The 13,547-nt window shown below is 32.6% G+C and overlaps 1 protein-coding gene and 1 long non-coding RNA gene across 6 annotated transcripts; one reads left to right on the top strand and one right to left on the bottom strand.

Annotated features, from left to right (window-relative positions):
• The first annotated feature begins 928 nt into the window (after positions 1–928).
• On the top strand, positions 929–13,491 carry LOC106664340. Of its 5 annotated transcripts, none has more exons than XM_014390005.2 (17): positions 929–1,405; positions 2,400–2,643; positions 4,841–4,939; positions 4,995–5,210; positions 5,291–5,491; positions 5,554–5,691; positions 5,756–5,908; positions 5,985–6,154; positions 6,208–7,650; positions 7,715–7,893; positions 7,952–8,103; positions 8,322–8,429; positions 8,483–8,608; positions 12,473–12,559; positions 12,629–12,870; positions 12,925–13,078; positions 13,146–13,440. In XM_014390005.2, the coding sequence occupies exons 2-17, from the start codon at positions 2,464–2,466 to the stop codon at positions 13,377–13,379; spliced, it is 3,882 nt and encodes a 1,293-aa protein (XP_014245491.1). In that variant the 5' UTR covers positions 929–1,405; positions 2,400–2,463; the 3' UTR covers positions 13,380–13,440. The 5 variants fall into 5 exon arrangements, with proteins under 5 accessions (XP_014245491.1, XP_014245489.1, XP_014245488.1 ...); XM_014390003.2 differs by having other exon boundaries at positions 929–2,095; XM_014390002.2 differs by lacking the exon at positions 929–1,405 and having other exon boundaries at positions 2,321–2,643; positions 13,146–13,491.
• On the bottom strand, positions 4,785–10,457 carry LOC106664341. Its single transcript, XR_001340162.2, has 4 exons — positions 10,271–10,457; positions 9,829–9,864; positions 5,533–5,724; positions 4,785–5,473 (listed from the first exon to the last, which is right to left on the bottom strand). It is a non-coding gene; the product is annotated as an uncharacterized LOC106664341 (long non-coding RNA).
• Positions 13,492–13,547: the final 56 nt, after the last annotated feature.

The following is a 13,547-nucleotide window of genomic DNA, read 5'->3' as shown; positions in this document are numbered from 1 at the left end:
CAAAACTCCCTTCACTGTATCCAATCTTGTCTAGATTGCTCTAACGACACTTTCAAATTTGTCCTCGAAACCGCAAGAAGTCCATGCAGACATCTCCATAAAACCCTGGACCTTCATCCCAACCCCCTAGTCTGACACCTTTTACCCCTAAACCTTCCCGACAATCCTCTAAGACTCTTAAAGCACCGATGGCTTTGCGATTTCCTCCCCAATGGTGAAAATAGATAAGTAAGATAAATATATTAGGAGGGGATCACATCTCCACTCTTATAATTTTATAACATAAAATTCATAACAACAGAGCTGTTTGTAGCGCTCTTGTTGTAATAATAAAATTAAAAAGCATTTAGTAATGAAAATTGAGTTATCTATGGCAAATTATATCCTTTTTTCAATTTAGCTAATTTTGTTCAATAGCTTTTTTACAATTTAAGGATAAATAAACTTTTAACCAAGTAAATCGGTTTATAAATCAAAGTCAATAATTTACCAATAAGTAAGCCGCAGGTTTGTAAACGTCGTCGCTGAGTAAGTCGTAATCCGAAGGAGCGAGGTCTGGGCTTTGTCATAAATTAGGAAACAGATTAATTTTTCTTTTTTTTATTTCGTAAATGGCTTGAGGTGAAAATAAATACTTTTGCCAAAACATTTCTGCAGTTTATCACATATTTTCACTAGATCGTCAAAAATCATGGACAAGCTGGATAAAGTCGTTCCTAAAATATACCCATTTTTTTAATGAATTATTACTTTTACCTCAGACGATAAGGCGCACTTTTCTCGCATTGTTTGTTCCCATGCGTAACAAGGACACCCAGTAAGTAGTAATCTGAAGAAGCGAGGTCTGGTACTTTGAATAGTGAACATATAAAACATAGTAATAAATGTGTACCTCTGAGTTTAAAAAAAAATTATTAAACCTGTATGTTAATTTTTGTATAACAAAAATATATAAAGACTGCAAAGATTTTTGTTACAACCTAGTGCTTGAATAAAAAAGAAAAGCGTGACAAGTACGAAAAATCTTGATCAACGAATATCAGCGACTGTTTACATCACATAAAAACAATTTTCCGTCCGGTCTCGGACAATTTCGATGATGACCCCATCTTTCTTGGTCCGTGGTCAGAACAACAAAATAAAGATAACACCAGAATGCATAAACCCTTCGTTTCATACATCGGAAATATTGTCAGATTGAAAAAACCACATGGCGTGGTTATTTTTTAACTTCGAAAACATTTTAGATATTTTCTTTTTTAAGAATTGGGTTTTTTTTTCTTCTCAAATTATATTGCCATAATAGTTAATAGAAAAATTGTTTTTTTGAAAAAATTACTCTTACTGTACTCGTACTTTCCCACATATGACAAGAGATTGAATAAAGGACCCGCCGTGAGCCTCTGTAAGTGAAGAATATAAAATTCGAATTCGTTTCACTGTGGAATTTCTTTACTTTTTTCTTTATCAACCGGCAATGAATCATTTGAACCTTTACTCCTTTCACCTCCGGAAATAACAAAAGTTTTATTTTCGATATACATTGTCGAGGAAGAGAAAACTCTTCTCTTGAACCTTCTTCAAACTATCAACATTTAAGTAAAACTTCACATTTTCCACTTCGTAATGTCACCTGGTTTTAATTAAAGCAATTTTACGCCTAGAAGCCACATGAATTTTTTCTCATTGTATATTACTGAAATAACAAGCGTCAGTATATTAGAAAAGAAAAACATGTAAAAAAATCAATATGTATAATTAAACAATCTTCAGTCGCCTGTCATTCACTTCCTTCTTCAGTTACATCAAACTGAAAAAACTAAATTCTAAAAATAAATTAACCCATCGACAAAAAAAAACTACAGTTAATGTAATACATAATAAGCAAACTTTACGGCTAAGGGTCACCAGTACTGCAATTATCATTCGACAATTAAGCCCATCAGGATTTGTTTTCGAATGCCTTTCATGTTTTCTATGATTTTCTCTCGTTCCCATGCGTATCAACACAATTTTATAAACGCTCTAAAAGGGTTTACCACAATGAACAAATTGCAGTACGTTTCTCGCTTACTTCCTGGACTCTGAACACTGGGTAATTCTAATTTAGAATTTTTATTAGCAGACATTATCTTCAATTGACTAATTTAAATTCTCCTCAAGACGAAAAGTACCATTGTAAAATACAACCCTTTAACTCCAGGAAGTTACAAATGACCCGATATACTGTTCAATATTGGTTTATTGGTTTATTCCAATAAAATAACATATTTCACCTCGCTTTCAACAGATGATCTTTAGATTTAACAAAAACCTGTCTTTATTTTATATTTATTCAATTATCGGGTTGTTGGAACACGTTAACTCATTTTTATTTTTTGATTGTTTGTTTTTATCAGTCCTCCAACTGCTCTGAAATCGGTTTGAAACCTCGAAATAATATTTTTTTTAATAAATAAATAAATGACTCGTGGAAGAAAATTAAAAAAGAAAGAGGCAAGGAGGCGCGAATTGGAAAAGAGGGAAGTTGCCAAGCCTGAACACGACGATAAAGTGAATCATGAGAGAAACGTCTCGGTCTCGACCTTATTCAAAAGCGAGGACATCGTTGAAATAACCAACATATTGAACATAGCCGAACTGGTAAGGAAACAATGATCAATTCCGAAACACTTGTTGAATGATACGCAGTTTGATTAGATTTAAAAAAAACAGTCAGTAGAAAAGACTAAAAATTTGTAAATACCAAACTTTAAATTTTACTTAAAACATTAGATTGTAGTAGAAGTCTATACTTTATATTTTTAACCCACATGAGTTAACATTTAACGTTTAGCTTTAACGTTCATTCAAGAACTAGTTTGAAAATTTATTAGACAAAGCATTTGAGCGATTTGAGTTGGTCGCTTATGCTGTTCTGGGTTAGCCCAAGGTGTCATCTTAAAAATTAATAGACTAGATTTTAAACCTCTCGCCTTGTTTATAGTACCGACCTCGCTTCTTCGGACTACCTCTTTACATTTTGCATTACTGGATGTTTAAAACTGAAGAAGATACATTAATTTTATCAATTTTTCCCCTTTTAAACACACTTAGGTACAGGATAAGGTAAAAGAATTCAGGTGTTTCAAAGCCCCCTAATTCAAGAAATAACTCATGAAGATTAACTTAAAATTCCTAGAAAGCCTATAAAATCTTACTGACTTTTGTTACAAATTATAATAAATATAACCTCAGATTATATCGAAATGTTTTGCACAACCATTGTTTCCAGTACGTACCTATGTAATTTCAAACGTTGGAAACGTACAAGTTCGGGGGTTCTTGGTTGTCGCTTTTTCCCTTCCGCCTATTATAGCAACGGTTCACAGTAGATTGGGACCTATTCATATGATATTTAAGGGTGATTCTTAATCAGATTATCCCCCTTGCTAAATAACGTCGAAGGGGCGTAGAGAGCTCTTCAAATTCAATAAATGAACTTTTTTTCTTACTTGAAAAATATTGATACAGTTGTGTGATTATTAGAAATCAAACAACACAAACTCGAAGAAAATTGGAAAATTACAAAATTTTATACTCTTTTCGCACCACTGTTCGTTTATAAACTTACTATGAAGCTCATGAGAGGGTTAAAGAGGACCACAATTTTAGAAAACCAAACCTTGGTTAGTATCCTATTATTAGTGAGAGAGAGAGAGAGAGAGAGAGAGAGAGAGAGAGAGAGAGAGAGAGAGAGAGAGAGAGAGAGAGCGAGAGAGAGAGAGAGAATACATGAATGAATGCATGTTTTATTTAAAAAAGAAAAATATCGTAATTCAGAGTCTGATTGTGAGTTGAAATGTGACAAGTGAGTTGAGGGAGGGAGAGAGAGAGCGAGAGATATTGAGAGATAGAGAGTGAGAAAGAGGAAGAAAGAGGGAGAGGGAGAGAATGAAATAAAATTGTTTCTTATTAATCTCGCAAATTTAGAGACTGACACAAAATGTTAGAAAGTAAGAGAAAGAGAGAATAAATGAATGAATGAATGTATATTGTTTTATTTTAAAAAAATATCGTAGTTCAGAACCTGATTGTGAGATAAAATGTAGAAAATGAGTGAGTGAATCAGAGAGTGATGGAGGGAGAGAGAGAAAGCGAGAAATATTGAGAGATAGAGTGTGAGAAAAAAAGAGAAATTGAGACAGAGACAAAGAGAGAGAGAGAGAGAGAGAAAGAGAGAGAGAGTTAATATCGATTTTTTTTAATGTCGCAAATTTAGAGATAAAACGTGAGAAGGTGAGAGACAGAGAGACCAAATGAATGCATATCATTTTATTTAAAAAGTATTGCAATTTAGAGGCTGATTGTGAGATAGAATGTGAGAAAGTGAGTGAGTGAGAGGGCGAGAGAGAGAGAGAAAGAGCGAGAGCGATGTGTGTGTGTGTGTGTGTGTGTGTGTGTTTTATATTTGCATTTTTACCCCTCCAAACACCATCTATTGCATCCACATTGTGAGTGTTTTGTGTTATTTTCACTTTCTGTCGTTTTATCAAATTATATAATCCATTTGCACATGTTCTCATCTGTAATGTGTAAGTTTGGGTGTTTCACTTAAGTAAAGAGCCATCAATATTAATGAAATATTCATTATATTATTGGTTATTGGCCACCAATAAAATATATTTCAAAGCATTTCAGATTAGATCAATTTTGACTTATAATAAACACACAATACAACAATCTAATCTAGCTAATTTTATTGTCTGGAGTAATGAATAAAATCTGCAAATAAAACAAAATACTTTACATGATTACATTGTTTTATTAATTAATTTGATTTTGAATTGTTCTCAAACAGGACGATTCCAATGTGTTTCTGGGAGCTGTCGTTCTCGGAAGGTTTCACATCGTCAAAAAATTATTGAGAGAAGGATATTCATTGGAAAAATGCGCAGAGGTAAATGAAATTGATCGCTTCATATTGACTTGATGTTGATATGTGACATTTGCAGGATGGAACAAGTCCGATGCTGTGGGCAGTAAAACTGAAACTGGTTGACATGGCCGATTTTCTGATCCGAAGAGGAGCCAACGTTAACATGACTGATGGGGAAGGGAACAATGCTTTTCTACTGGCCCTGCAAACTTCATCATGGGATCAAGATACCTTCATGGATTTCTGGTTGAAAATCAAAGACACAGAAATCAATGTCAACCATGCAAATAAAGTAAATAATACAACAGGCATTCATTCTTCTGGTTTTCAATCTCTTCAGTTAAATTTTCACATCCTCGATTTTTTTTTCAGCTAGGTAACACTGTCATCCATTACATGGTCAAGAGGCAATGGGACACGGCCCTAGAACTTGTTGCTTCGACATCAAGAGTAAATTTGAATACTGTTACTTGCAAAGGAGTTACAGCATTAATGATGGCCTGCTCAAGACACCAAGAGGCATGCATTTCTACTCTACTAAAGCACAAAGCAGATCTGTGGATAGAAGACCAAGTATTAAATATGAATTTTTTCTATTTAAACTTCAAGCTTACTTGCAATATTTTATTATTCAGAGAGGGTGCACTGCTTTGTGTTATGCAATTGCTTATTTCATTCAAAAGAGGTTAGAAATGCCTAATCAACCAATTGAAAAACTTCTTAAAGCTCTTGATCAATCAACACCAAAGCGTTCTTTAAATGCCTACCTGCAGGTATTCATTTAGCAAAGTATCTCTTTACAATCTCTGAAATAAAATTTAAAAAATATTATTTTAGAGAAGATTTGAACTTCTACATGATCCTCCAGAAGATAATTTTGGTAACACAGTCTCATCCATTATAATCCATGTCATTACATTTGCGACAAGATGTATCAAGAAGGGTGTGACTGCATTTTTAGAAATAAGAGTATTTAAGCTAATCAAAGATGTAAGAATAACTTGATTTCTTAATTTATTAGATCTTATATTAATACTTGTCATTTAATTATTTTTGTTGTCTTTAGATTGCTGAAAAGCACATGGATGATGGAGACTACATATTGGCAATACTAGGTGTTTTGTCTGAAATACTAAGATTCTGTGATTGTTGTATGAATCATATTCCAAAAGATGAGTTATTCACATCATTTTATGAGTCTGGTTTTCCAAATACTTGTTTGCGTATTTTAAAAAGGTACAAATGCTAAATTATCAAACATGCAACAATGTGATTTTTTTTTCTTTCAGATTTGGTGCTTCAACATTTTCAAATTCTCATATCCATACAGTTTTACTGCCTTTGTTTTTCACATGTAAACACCCAAGTTCAAAAACATGGATAAAGAAAAACTACAAAACACTATTCTATTATTATAAAAATTCCACCCACTCTACGCCTCCTTACATGAGTCTCTATCCAAATGATAAACATTTAACTCTAGTCAGAAAGACAAGTGGTGATTTTAAAGCCGTTCTGACAGAATTCCAAAACAACGAAATTGTTCTCGATGATAAAACAAAAAAGAAAAAGTCCGATGTTAAAGCTGCAAGTAAGATCCCTGAAGAAAAGCCTGTTAAAATATTAGAACCAGTTGTGAAGAAGTCAGAAGACAATGAAATTAAACGCAAATGTTCAGAAGACAACTTAAAGAGAGCTCAGATTGAAGAGAACAATGCTAAAGTTAAAGTAATTGCAACAAAGACTCTAGAGCAACCACCTTTGAAAAAAGCAAATTCTAAATTACAAATTAAGGAAAAAACCTCTGAAGAAGCACTCGGTCCTAAAACGAGTAATGCTAAAGACACTTCCTACTGGTCCTTGAATTCTTCCTCTGAATTGTTCCGAGATTCTTTCTCAGCTGACTTTGGCGGGGAAGTAGTTGCGAGCACCCCTACTATTTACCCAAATTGGCAAGAAGACTTTAAAGAAGGTTGTGATTTATTTGGAATATCCGAAGGATCTCCGATCGGCCAAGAAGCAATCTGGGAATTAAAGAAAGAATTAGGAAGTGGTGATATGGGCGATAAAGACCATGAGCCTGATGAATTTAATCCAATAGTAGAAGAATTGGATAACATGTTTAATGAAATTATATTGAAATATGAAGAAATCTGGCAGAAAGAGTATGATGAAGGATATGTAGACGCCAATGGTGACACTGAAGATTATTTAAAACTGATGCACGTACTTCCTGATCTAGAGTTGTATTACTTATCAGAAGTAACAAGGAAGTGGAAAAATCTCGTAGACCAGTTAAAAGTGAACTACCGTGAAAAGCAGAAAGACTGTAAAACAATACTTGAAGAATTACAAGAATATTTAGGGAAAATGTTTAAAGAAGTAAACGAAAGATATGAATCTATAATGGCAGTCAAGCCGTCAATAAAAATTGAAGACTTGAAAAACACACAAATTGAAGAATTTAAACTGAACAATGTGGAAATAGTTCAGCAGGATGAAGCAACACCATCAATTTCTACAAATGAGGATTTGGTCAGTGAGATGAGTGATAATTCGGAAAACGATGACACAGACAGATGCCTTTCCGATTGTACTTCTGAAGATGACTGGTTGCGAACCGATTACCTACTTGCTGTTGCAAATGAAAAGAACAAAAAAATCCCGCCACCTCCCGGCTTCCCTTTACAAAGGGAAATGGAAATCATTTGTCGGCAGTGTCGAACAGAAAGGTAAGTTCAAGCTGTACACCAATTCAGAAGACATTGTAAAAATACAGTGTCTTTAATGTATTAGAGAGCCATTTTTCATAAGAACAAGATACGGTGAAGTACTACAATCATTAAAACAAATCTGGCAAGACAGGGTCCGTTCTGGATATGTAGAAGATATCATCCTTCCTAACATATACGATGAGAGTAAAATCGCTGAAGGTGGAAATTTCGGTGTGGTATATTTAGGACTAGATCTTTGTTGTAAGTATTAAGAGTTTAAAGCGTTCACATCTTTTAACACTTTTAATCCATCTTTCAGCAACAGTTCCATTAGTGGTAAAAAAAGTTTCAACAAAAACAATAGTGGACCAAATTATAGCGGCGTCATTGAAAAATTTAATAAAGACTTTAATTGAATTGCACTCTGACCATCTTCTACCATACACACATTTTATAGAAATTAAAGATCAGGTAAAAATTTTAGGGAAAAACTATTAGTTAATATTATAAAAGAAATTTTTAAATAAACAGGTAGCATTTGACAAACTGACAAATCTCAAATGGACCAAAAAAGTCTTTTTTAGAAACGTACATTAAAACTGACCACTCCTGATACGCAAAATAATAAAACCTTTTCAATAAGGAATGTTAATTCAAATTTAATGAATAAAATTGCATAACATTTTCAGCTTGTTCTGGCAACACCTTTATGTGAGAGAAATTTGGGGGAGTACATGTTCACAGTCAAAAGGTCAGCAAGATTCAATTTAAATGTAGCTTGCATGATGATTAGACAGGTACATCAAGTAATAAAATCCAAAAGTGCGCAATTAACCTTAATTGTTTTTAGATCATTGAAGGCATCCATTTCCTCCATGGTCAGCCGACACCAATAGTCCATGGGAATCTTAAGCCTTCAAATATACTAGTCGACGCTCATGAGAGATTAAGGTTATCAGAATTCGGTATAGGCACTGTAAGTAATTTTCAGAACTGACTAAATTGATTCCTTCTATATTAAAATTTATAGCATTATCTAAAATATGGTAGTTTGTCTTGATGTGATTGATATCAGCCTTAATTATATTATAAATGCATATAAAAAAGTCAGGGATAAGGCAATATGACAGAAAGAAAACACTCACTTACAGTTTGTTTTCAATGATTCAGATTACAAGCTTAAAGCTCAGCTTAATCAGGTTGAAGGATTTACGACCACAAGTCAATAATCACAATTCATGTCAAGAGAAGTGGTTGTAAATCCTTCAACCTGATTAAGTTGAGCTTTAAGCTTCAAATCTGAATCATTGAAAACAAACTGTAAGTGAGTGTTTATATTATGAAACTATGAGTAAGACCCATCTTTTAAAAAAGATTATACGACATATTCACCTTACCTTTATCATTTGTAGAAAACACTCAGTTCCTTTGTCAAGGAGGTCCTTGTCTTTTGAGGAAAAATTCCCTTCATCAGGACGTGGAAACTAGATTATTTACATAGTTAACAAATAGAAACATTTACATATAATATTAAAAATTATGGCTCCAACCATAATGAATTTATGAGTTTAGCTTTACAGAGTGGACAAGATCTACCACTCGTCCATTCTTCAAATCATTACAATGCATATAATACTTCAAAATTAATACTACTTAAAAATTGTTCAATTATTTATGAACAAAAATCATTCATTAATTTACACCATAATTTTTAATAAATCCTGATGAAGAAAGAATAATCCTTGGAAGTTTGACAAAGGAAATAGATGATTTTCTTTCTTTCAAATTCACCACTTAATATTTTTCTTTACTTAGGTCTTTTTAGAATATCTCAGTGCATTAAATTAAATAAAAATTAAATACTTTCATTTTCTATATGGCTATTTATGTATATGGAATAAGGCAGAAGTTGAAATAAATTGCGAAAACTTTTAAAGGAAGTAGGCTTTAAAAAATTTCAATCTTGAAAGTATCATGGATGGAAGAAAGAATTAAACTGTAAAAGTAATTTTTTTTCATTGTCATAAATTTAACAACATTATCACACAGTTTAATTCTATTTGTTGTTTTTCCTAGACTATGGTTGTTTAGTCAGCTGTCTAGATTTTATTTACATTTTATTATCAAAAATATTTAAATTGCATGTTTTTCATTAAAACTATATTGAAAAAATCCAAAAAGGCAGAAACAACATACCTGTAGAATTTTTGTGTATGATGGTATTTCTTTTCCCTATAAAACAAAATATAAAATATTAATATAGTATTTTATAAAAGATGATGGGGTTTGGTCTGCGAGTTGGCGAACTCATGTTGAACCGGCACACGGGCACTACTGGGTCTGTCTTCACTCGCGGGTTAAGAGAGACCCAGTAGTGCCCGTGTGCCGGTTCAACATTTTATAAAAGCAATGATCAAATAAAACATTTTTATTTTATTGCAGCAAATGAGGTATATTTAACTTAATTTTAAACAAAAACACTAAATAAAAACAAACAATTATTATGCAGTCTATAAACTTTAAGATTGAAATGATGAAAAAACGTATAAATTTGCCTACTATTAAGACAGTATTTCAATTTTTAATTATATTTAACAACAAAATAATTATGATAAATGTGAATAAATTATCTAAATACCTTGGGAAACAAACAGCCCCCATCAAATTGCCTCCAGAACTCCATTTTGTCTGTACCAACTACCAAGTAACCAAAAATCGTTGAAGAAAGTTAACTTCAAAGGTTACTTTTCAGCGGTCATGGATGAGAAATCGAATCGTCAAATTTCCTTTCTTTGTAAACAAAAACTGCTGATATCGTGTTACTTCTATTGTTTTAAAGCAGGGCGCGAAAAAAAATGAAAATTTAATTTTTCTCGAAAAAAAAATTGTTGAGCCCGTCTTTTGCGGGTACAGGGGGGAAAAATAAAAACGGAAGTTACGCTAAGCAAATTAAAACGCAAAGATTTAAATTTTAGTATTTTCATTGCCGATCTATTGGTAATTGAACGAGAACACGAAGAAAATTTTAAAAATATATTTAACCTGACGAAATTGAAACTTTTTTACGACTTAAAACACGCGAGAAGAACTATTAACTAAGATTTTTCATTTCTTCACCAAACGTTTTCTTTTTTTAAATAAATAATGAAATCCGTAGGACATTTTTTTTTTTCATTTAAATAACAATAGAAATTCAACTAGTAGTATCATTATTAGAAAGTATTGTAAAGGTTTGCACTAAAAAAAATTTTTCATGGAACCCCTCTGTAGTTTAAATTATATTCCACATTAAGATAAGTTCCAAGTTGGTTGTTATAAAATGCTAATTCGTTGTTGATGAAATGAAATGAAAAATAAACTTTATTCTTGAATTTAAAGTCCCTTTAAATAATTAATTACGAACGCAACATTTTTGCAAAGATGCAAGCCTGATAAGTCTATATTAAATAAAATCCTCTACCATGGAAATTACACTAAAAAGGGACAATTAATAAATTGTAAGGACAAGCGATGATTAAAGAGGTGGGTCTTAAAGGTGGAAAAGGATGGGGTTTAACAGATAGAGTGAGGGAGGGAGTGCCACAGGCTTAGGGCATAGATGAGGAAGGAATGACTGAACGCTGTAGGTCTGTGTGAGGGTGTGGAGCGAGTTTTATGGGAGTGTGCAGAGGATCTGATGGTGAATGGGAAATGTAATAGAAGAAGGGACCAAGGAAGAAAGGGCATGACTCGTCGGTGAACAATCTATCATTTGTGACCTGCTTGGAATATGCTTTTTATTACTTCTCCTTCCACCTATTTGTTTCACTTACAATATACCAATATGTGCACAAATTACAAATACACAAGCATACACACACAACACTCATAGTGCAGGTGTGGTGTAAATTCAATTTTAGTTTGTTCAAAATGTTCAAAAACGAAATTCTTTAATCAGTTAATGCAGAGTGCATATATTCATAAGAGTGAAACTGAACTGGGTTACTTATTGGGCCCGTCTACACTCAGATGTTTTTGAATTACTGAAACACGTTTTGGTATTGAGACATCTTCAGTGAGGGTTCAGGGGGTGACTTCAGTGAAGACAGACCCAAAAAGTAACCCAGAGACATTTCAACAACTGTTGACCAACATGCAGGCCAACCCACCATCAACTTTATATGAAGAATGTTGAAATGGCAAAAAAACTATTTAAAAATATTATTGAAACACTCACATTCATACTTTAATAATAAGACAAACAAAAAATAAAGAATTTCTAATGAAAAAAATTTAGCCTTTATCGACCTAGAAAGGTCAGAAAGACAGAACAAATTGATCAGCAATGATGAAATTGGGGTACATCACTCAGCATACCACACAGAGATCTCACAATTACAAAAACACATTTGAGTTGGAGACTAAAATTTAAATAAATAAAAATTAAATTGTTGTAATCTATAAAAAATAATTTAAAAAACACTTTCACTCCTTTCTTTAATTTTCTTCTCTGATTTTGTTGTAGTCTTTTTATTTTGTTTAAGTTTTCAGTCAAGTGTTATGTTCTTCAAATAGTTTAGTATTTTTTGTATTTTTTCTTTATCTAAATGCCCTGCTCTCTTTAGTCTATTTGTTTTTTGCTACAACACCGTGTATTATAATATTTAAAAAGCATAATATAATATTATGCAAGCTTTTTGTAAACATAAAATATTTACGTGATACGATGAGATGTGATGCCTTAACGTAGAACATTTTCCTTTTTAGTTATTTCATAATTTCCTGGTGTAAATCATTTTACCTAATTTCATATTTCTGTTTTAACAAATATGAATTATATTTTATAATTGGAAATTTTCAGATTCTTTATCAACGAACTCAACCTCAGATCGGTACTGTTATCTGGTGGGCCCAGGAGACTTTCTGGTATTACCGGAACCATCACAAAGTAGATATTTTATATCAGTAAAACATTATTATATTCGTTCTAATTTTTCAAACCCATTATTTTAAAAAGATGAAATCAATTTTCAAGCTTCTAGTAAGCAAGCTATCAGATATTCAAGTTTGTGGAATGATAGCTCATTATATAGTGACAGGGGGTATTCACCCGTATGGACGTTTTCCACATGAAATCATGCACAATTTAGAAGCAGCCCAGCCGAGGCTAGCTTTGGAACATGAAGAAATAAAAGATTTAATAACATGGATGCTGTCTCATAAACCACACGAGCGGCCAATGATTTCAATGGTCTTGAGGTTGTTAAAGAATTTTATTTTATTTTTCCATTATTAAAAACATTTATTTTACAGGCATGTTTTTCTGTGGGACAAAGAAAAACGTTGGAGATTTATATTAACTTGTGCCGGGGTAGCCCCTGAAAACAGAAAGTTGTCAATATCAGTATCACGTTTCCATGAATGTCTTGATATATATGCTAAACAAAACAATGTTCACACTAGATGGGTACGATTATTTTAAATATTTTATTTTATTTTTTAAACATGTACCAATCTAAATCAACTTGATACAGGTTAAAATGGTTGAGTGTCAACTAATTGGACTGGTACCTTCAAAATTGGACTATGCGGACACAATAAGCGGACTTCTTTCAATGCTGAGAGATACGTTACCATCATCAGCATCGTGGTTCCTGTCCGTCTTTCCGTCCATACCCTTAACTCTCTACCGACTTATTGAACACACCCCATGGATGAAACATAAAGATTTTTCTGAATTCGTTAATTTCGACACAAGAGATGTATAAAAACCTAGAGCCCCAGAGCAATATAAAAAAGCCTAGAACCAGTGGAAGAATCATAGGGGAAATCCAAATTTACTAATTTACATATACAGAAATAAATAGCTTCATTTTTGAATATATGTACTGTCTTATAGTAAAGCTTTTTTTATACATTTTTCCCAATTTTTTCTT

Source organism: Cimex lectularius, unplaced genomic scaffold (genome assembly GCF_000648675.2).
Source record: "Cimex lectularius strain Harlan isolate CLEC.00 unplaced genomic scaffold, Clec_2.1 scaffold251, whole genome shotgun sequence".
Taxonomy (NCBI): Eukaryota; Metazoa; Arthropoda; class Insecta; order Hemiptera; family Cimicidae; genus Cimex; species Cimex lectularius.
Note: the sequence above shows the minus strand (reverse complement) of the source record. Positions and strands in the feature narration are given on the sequence as shown.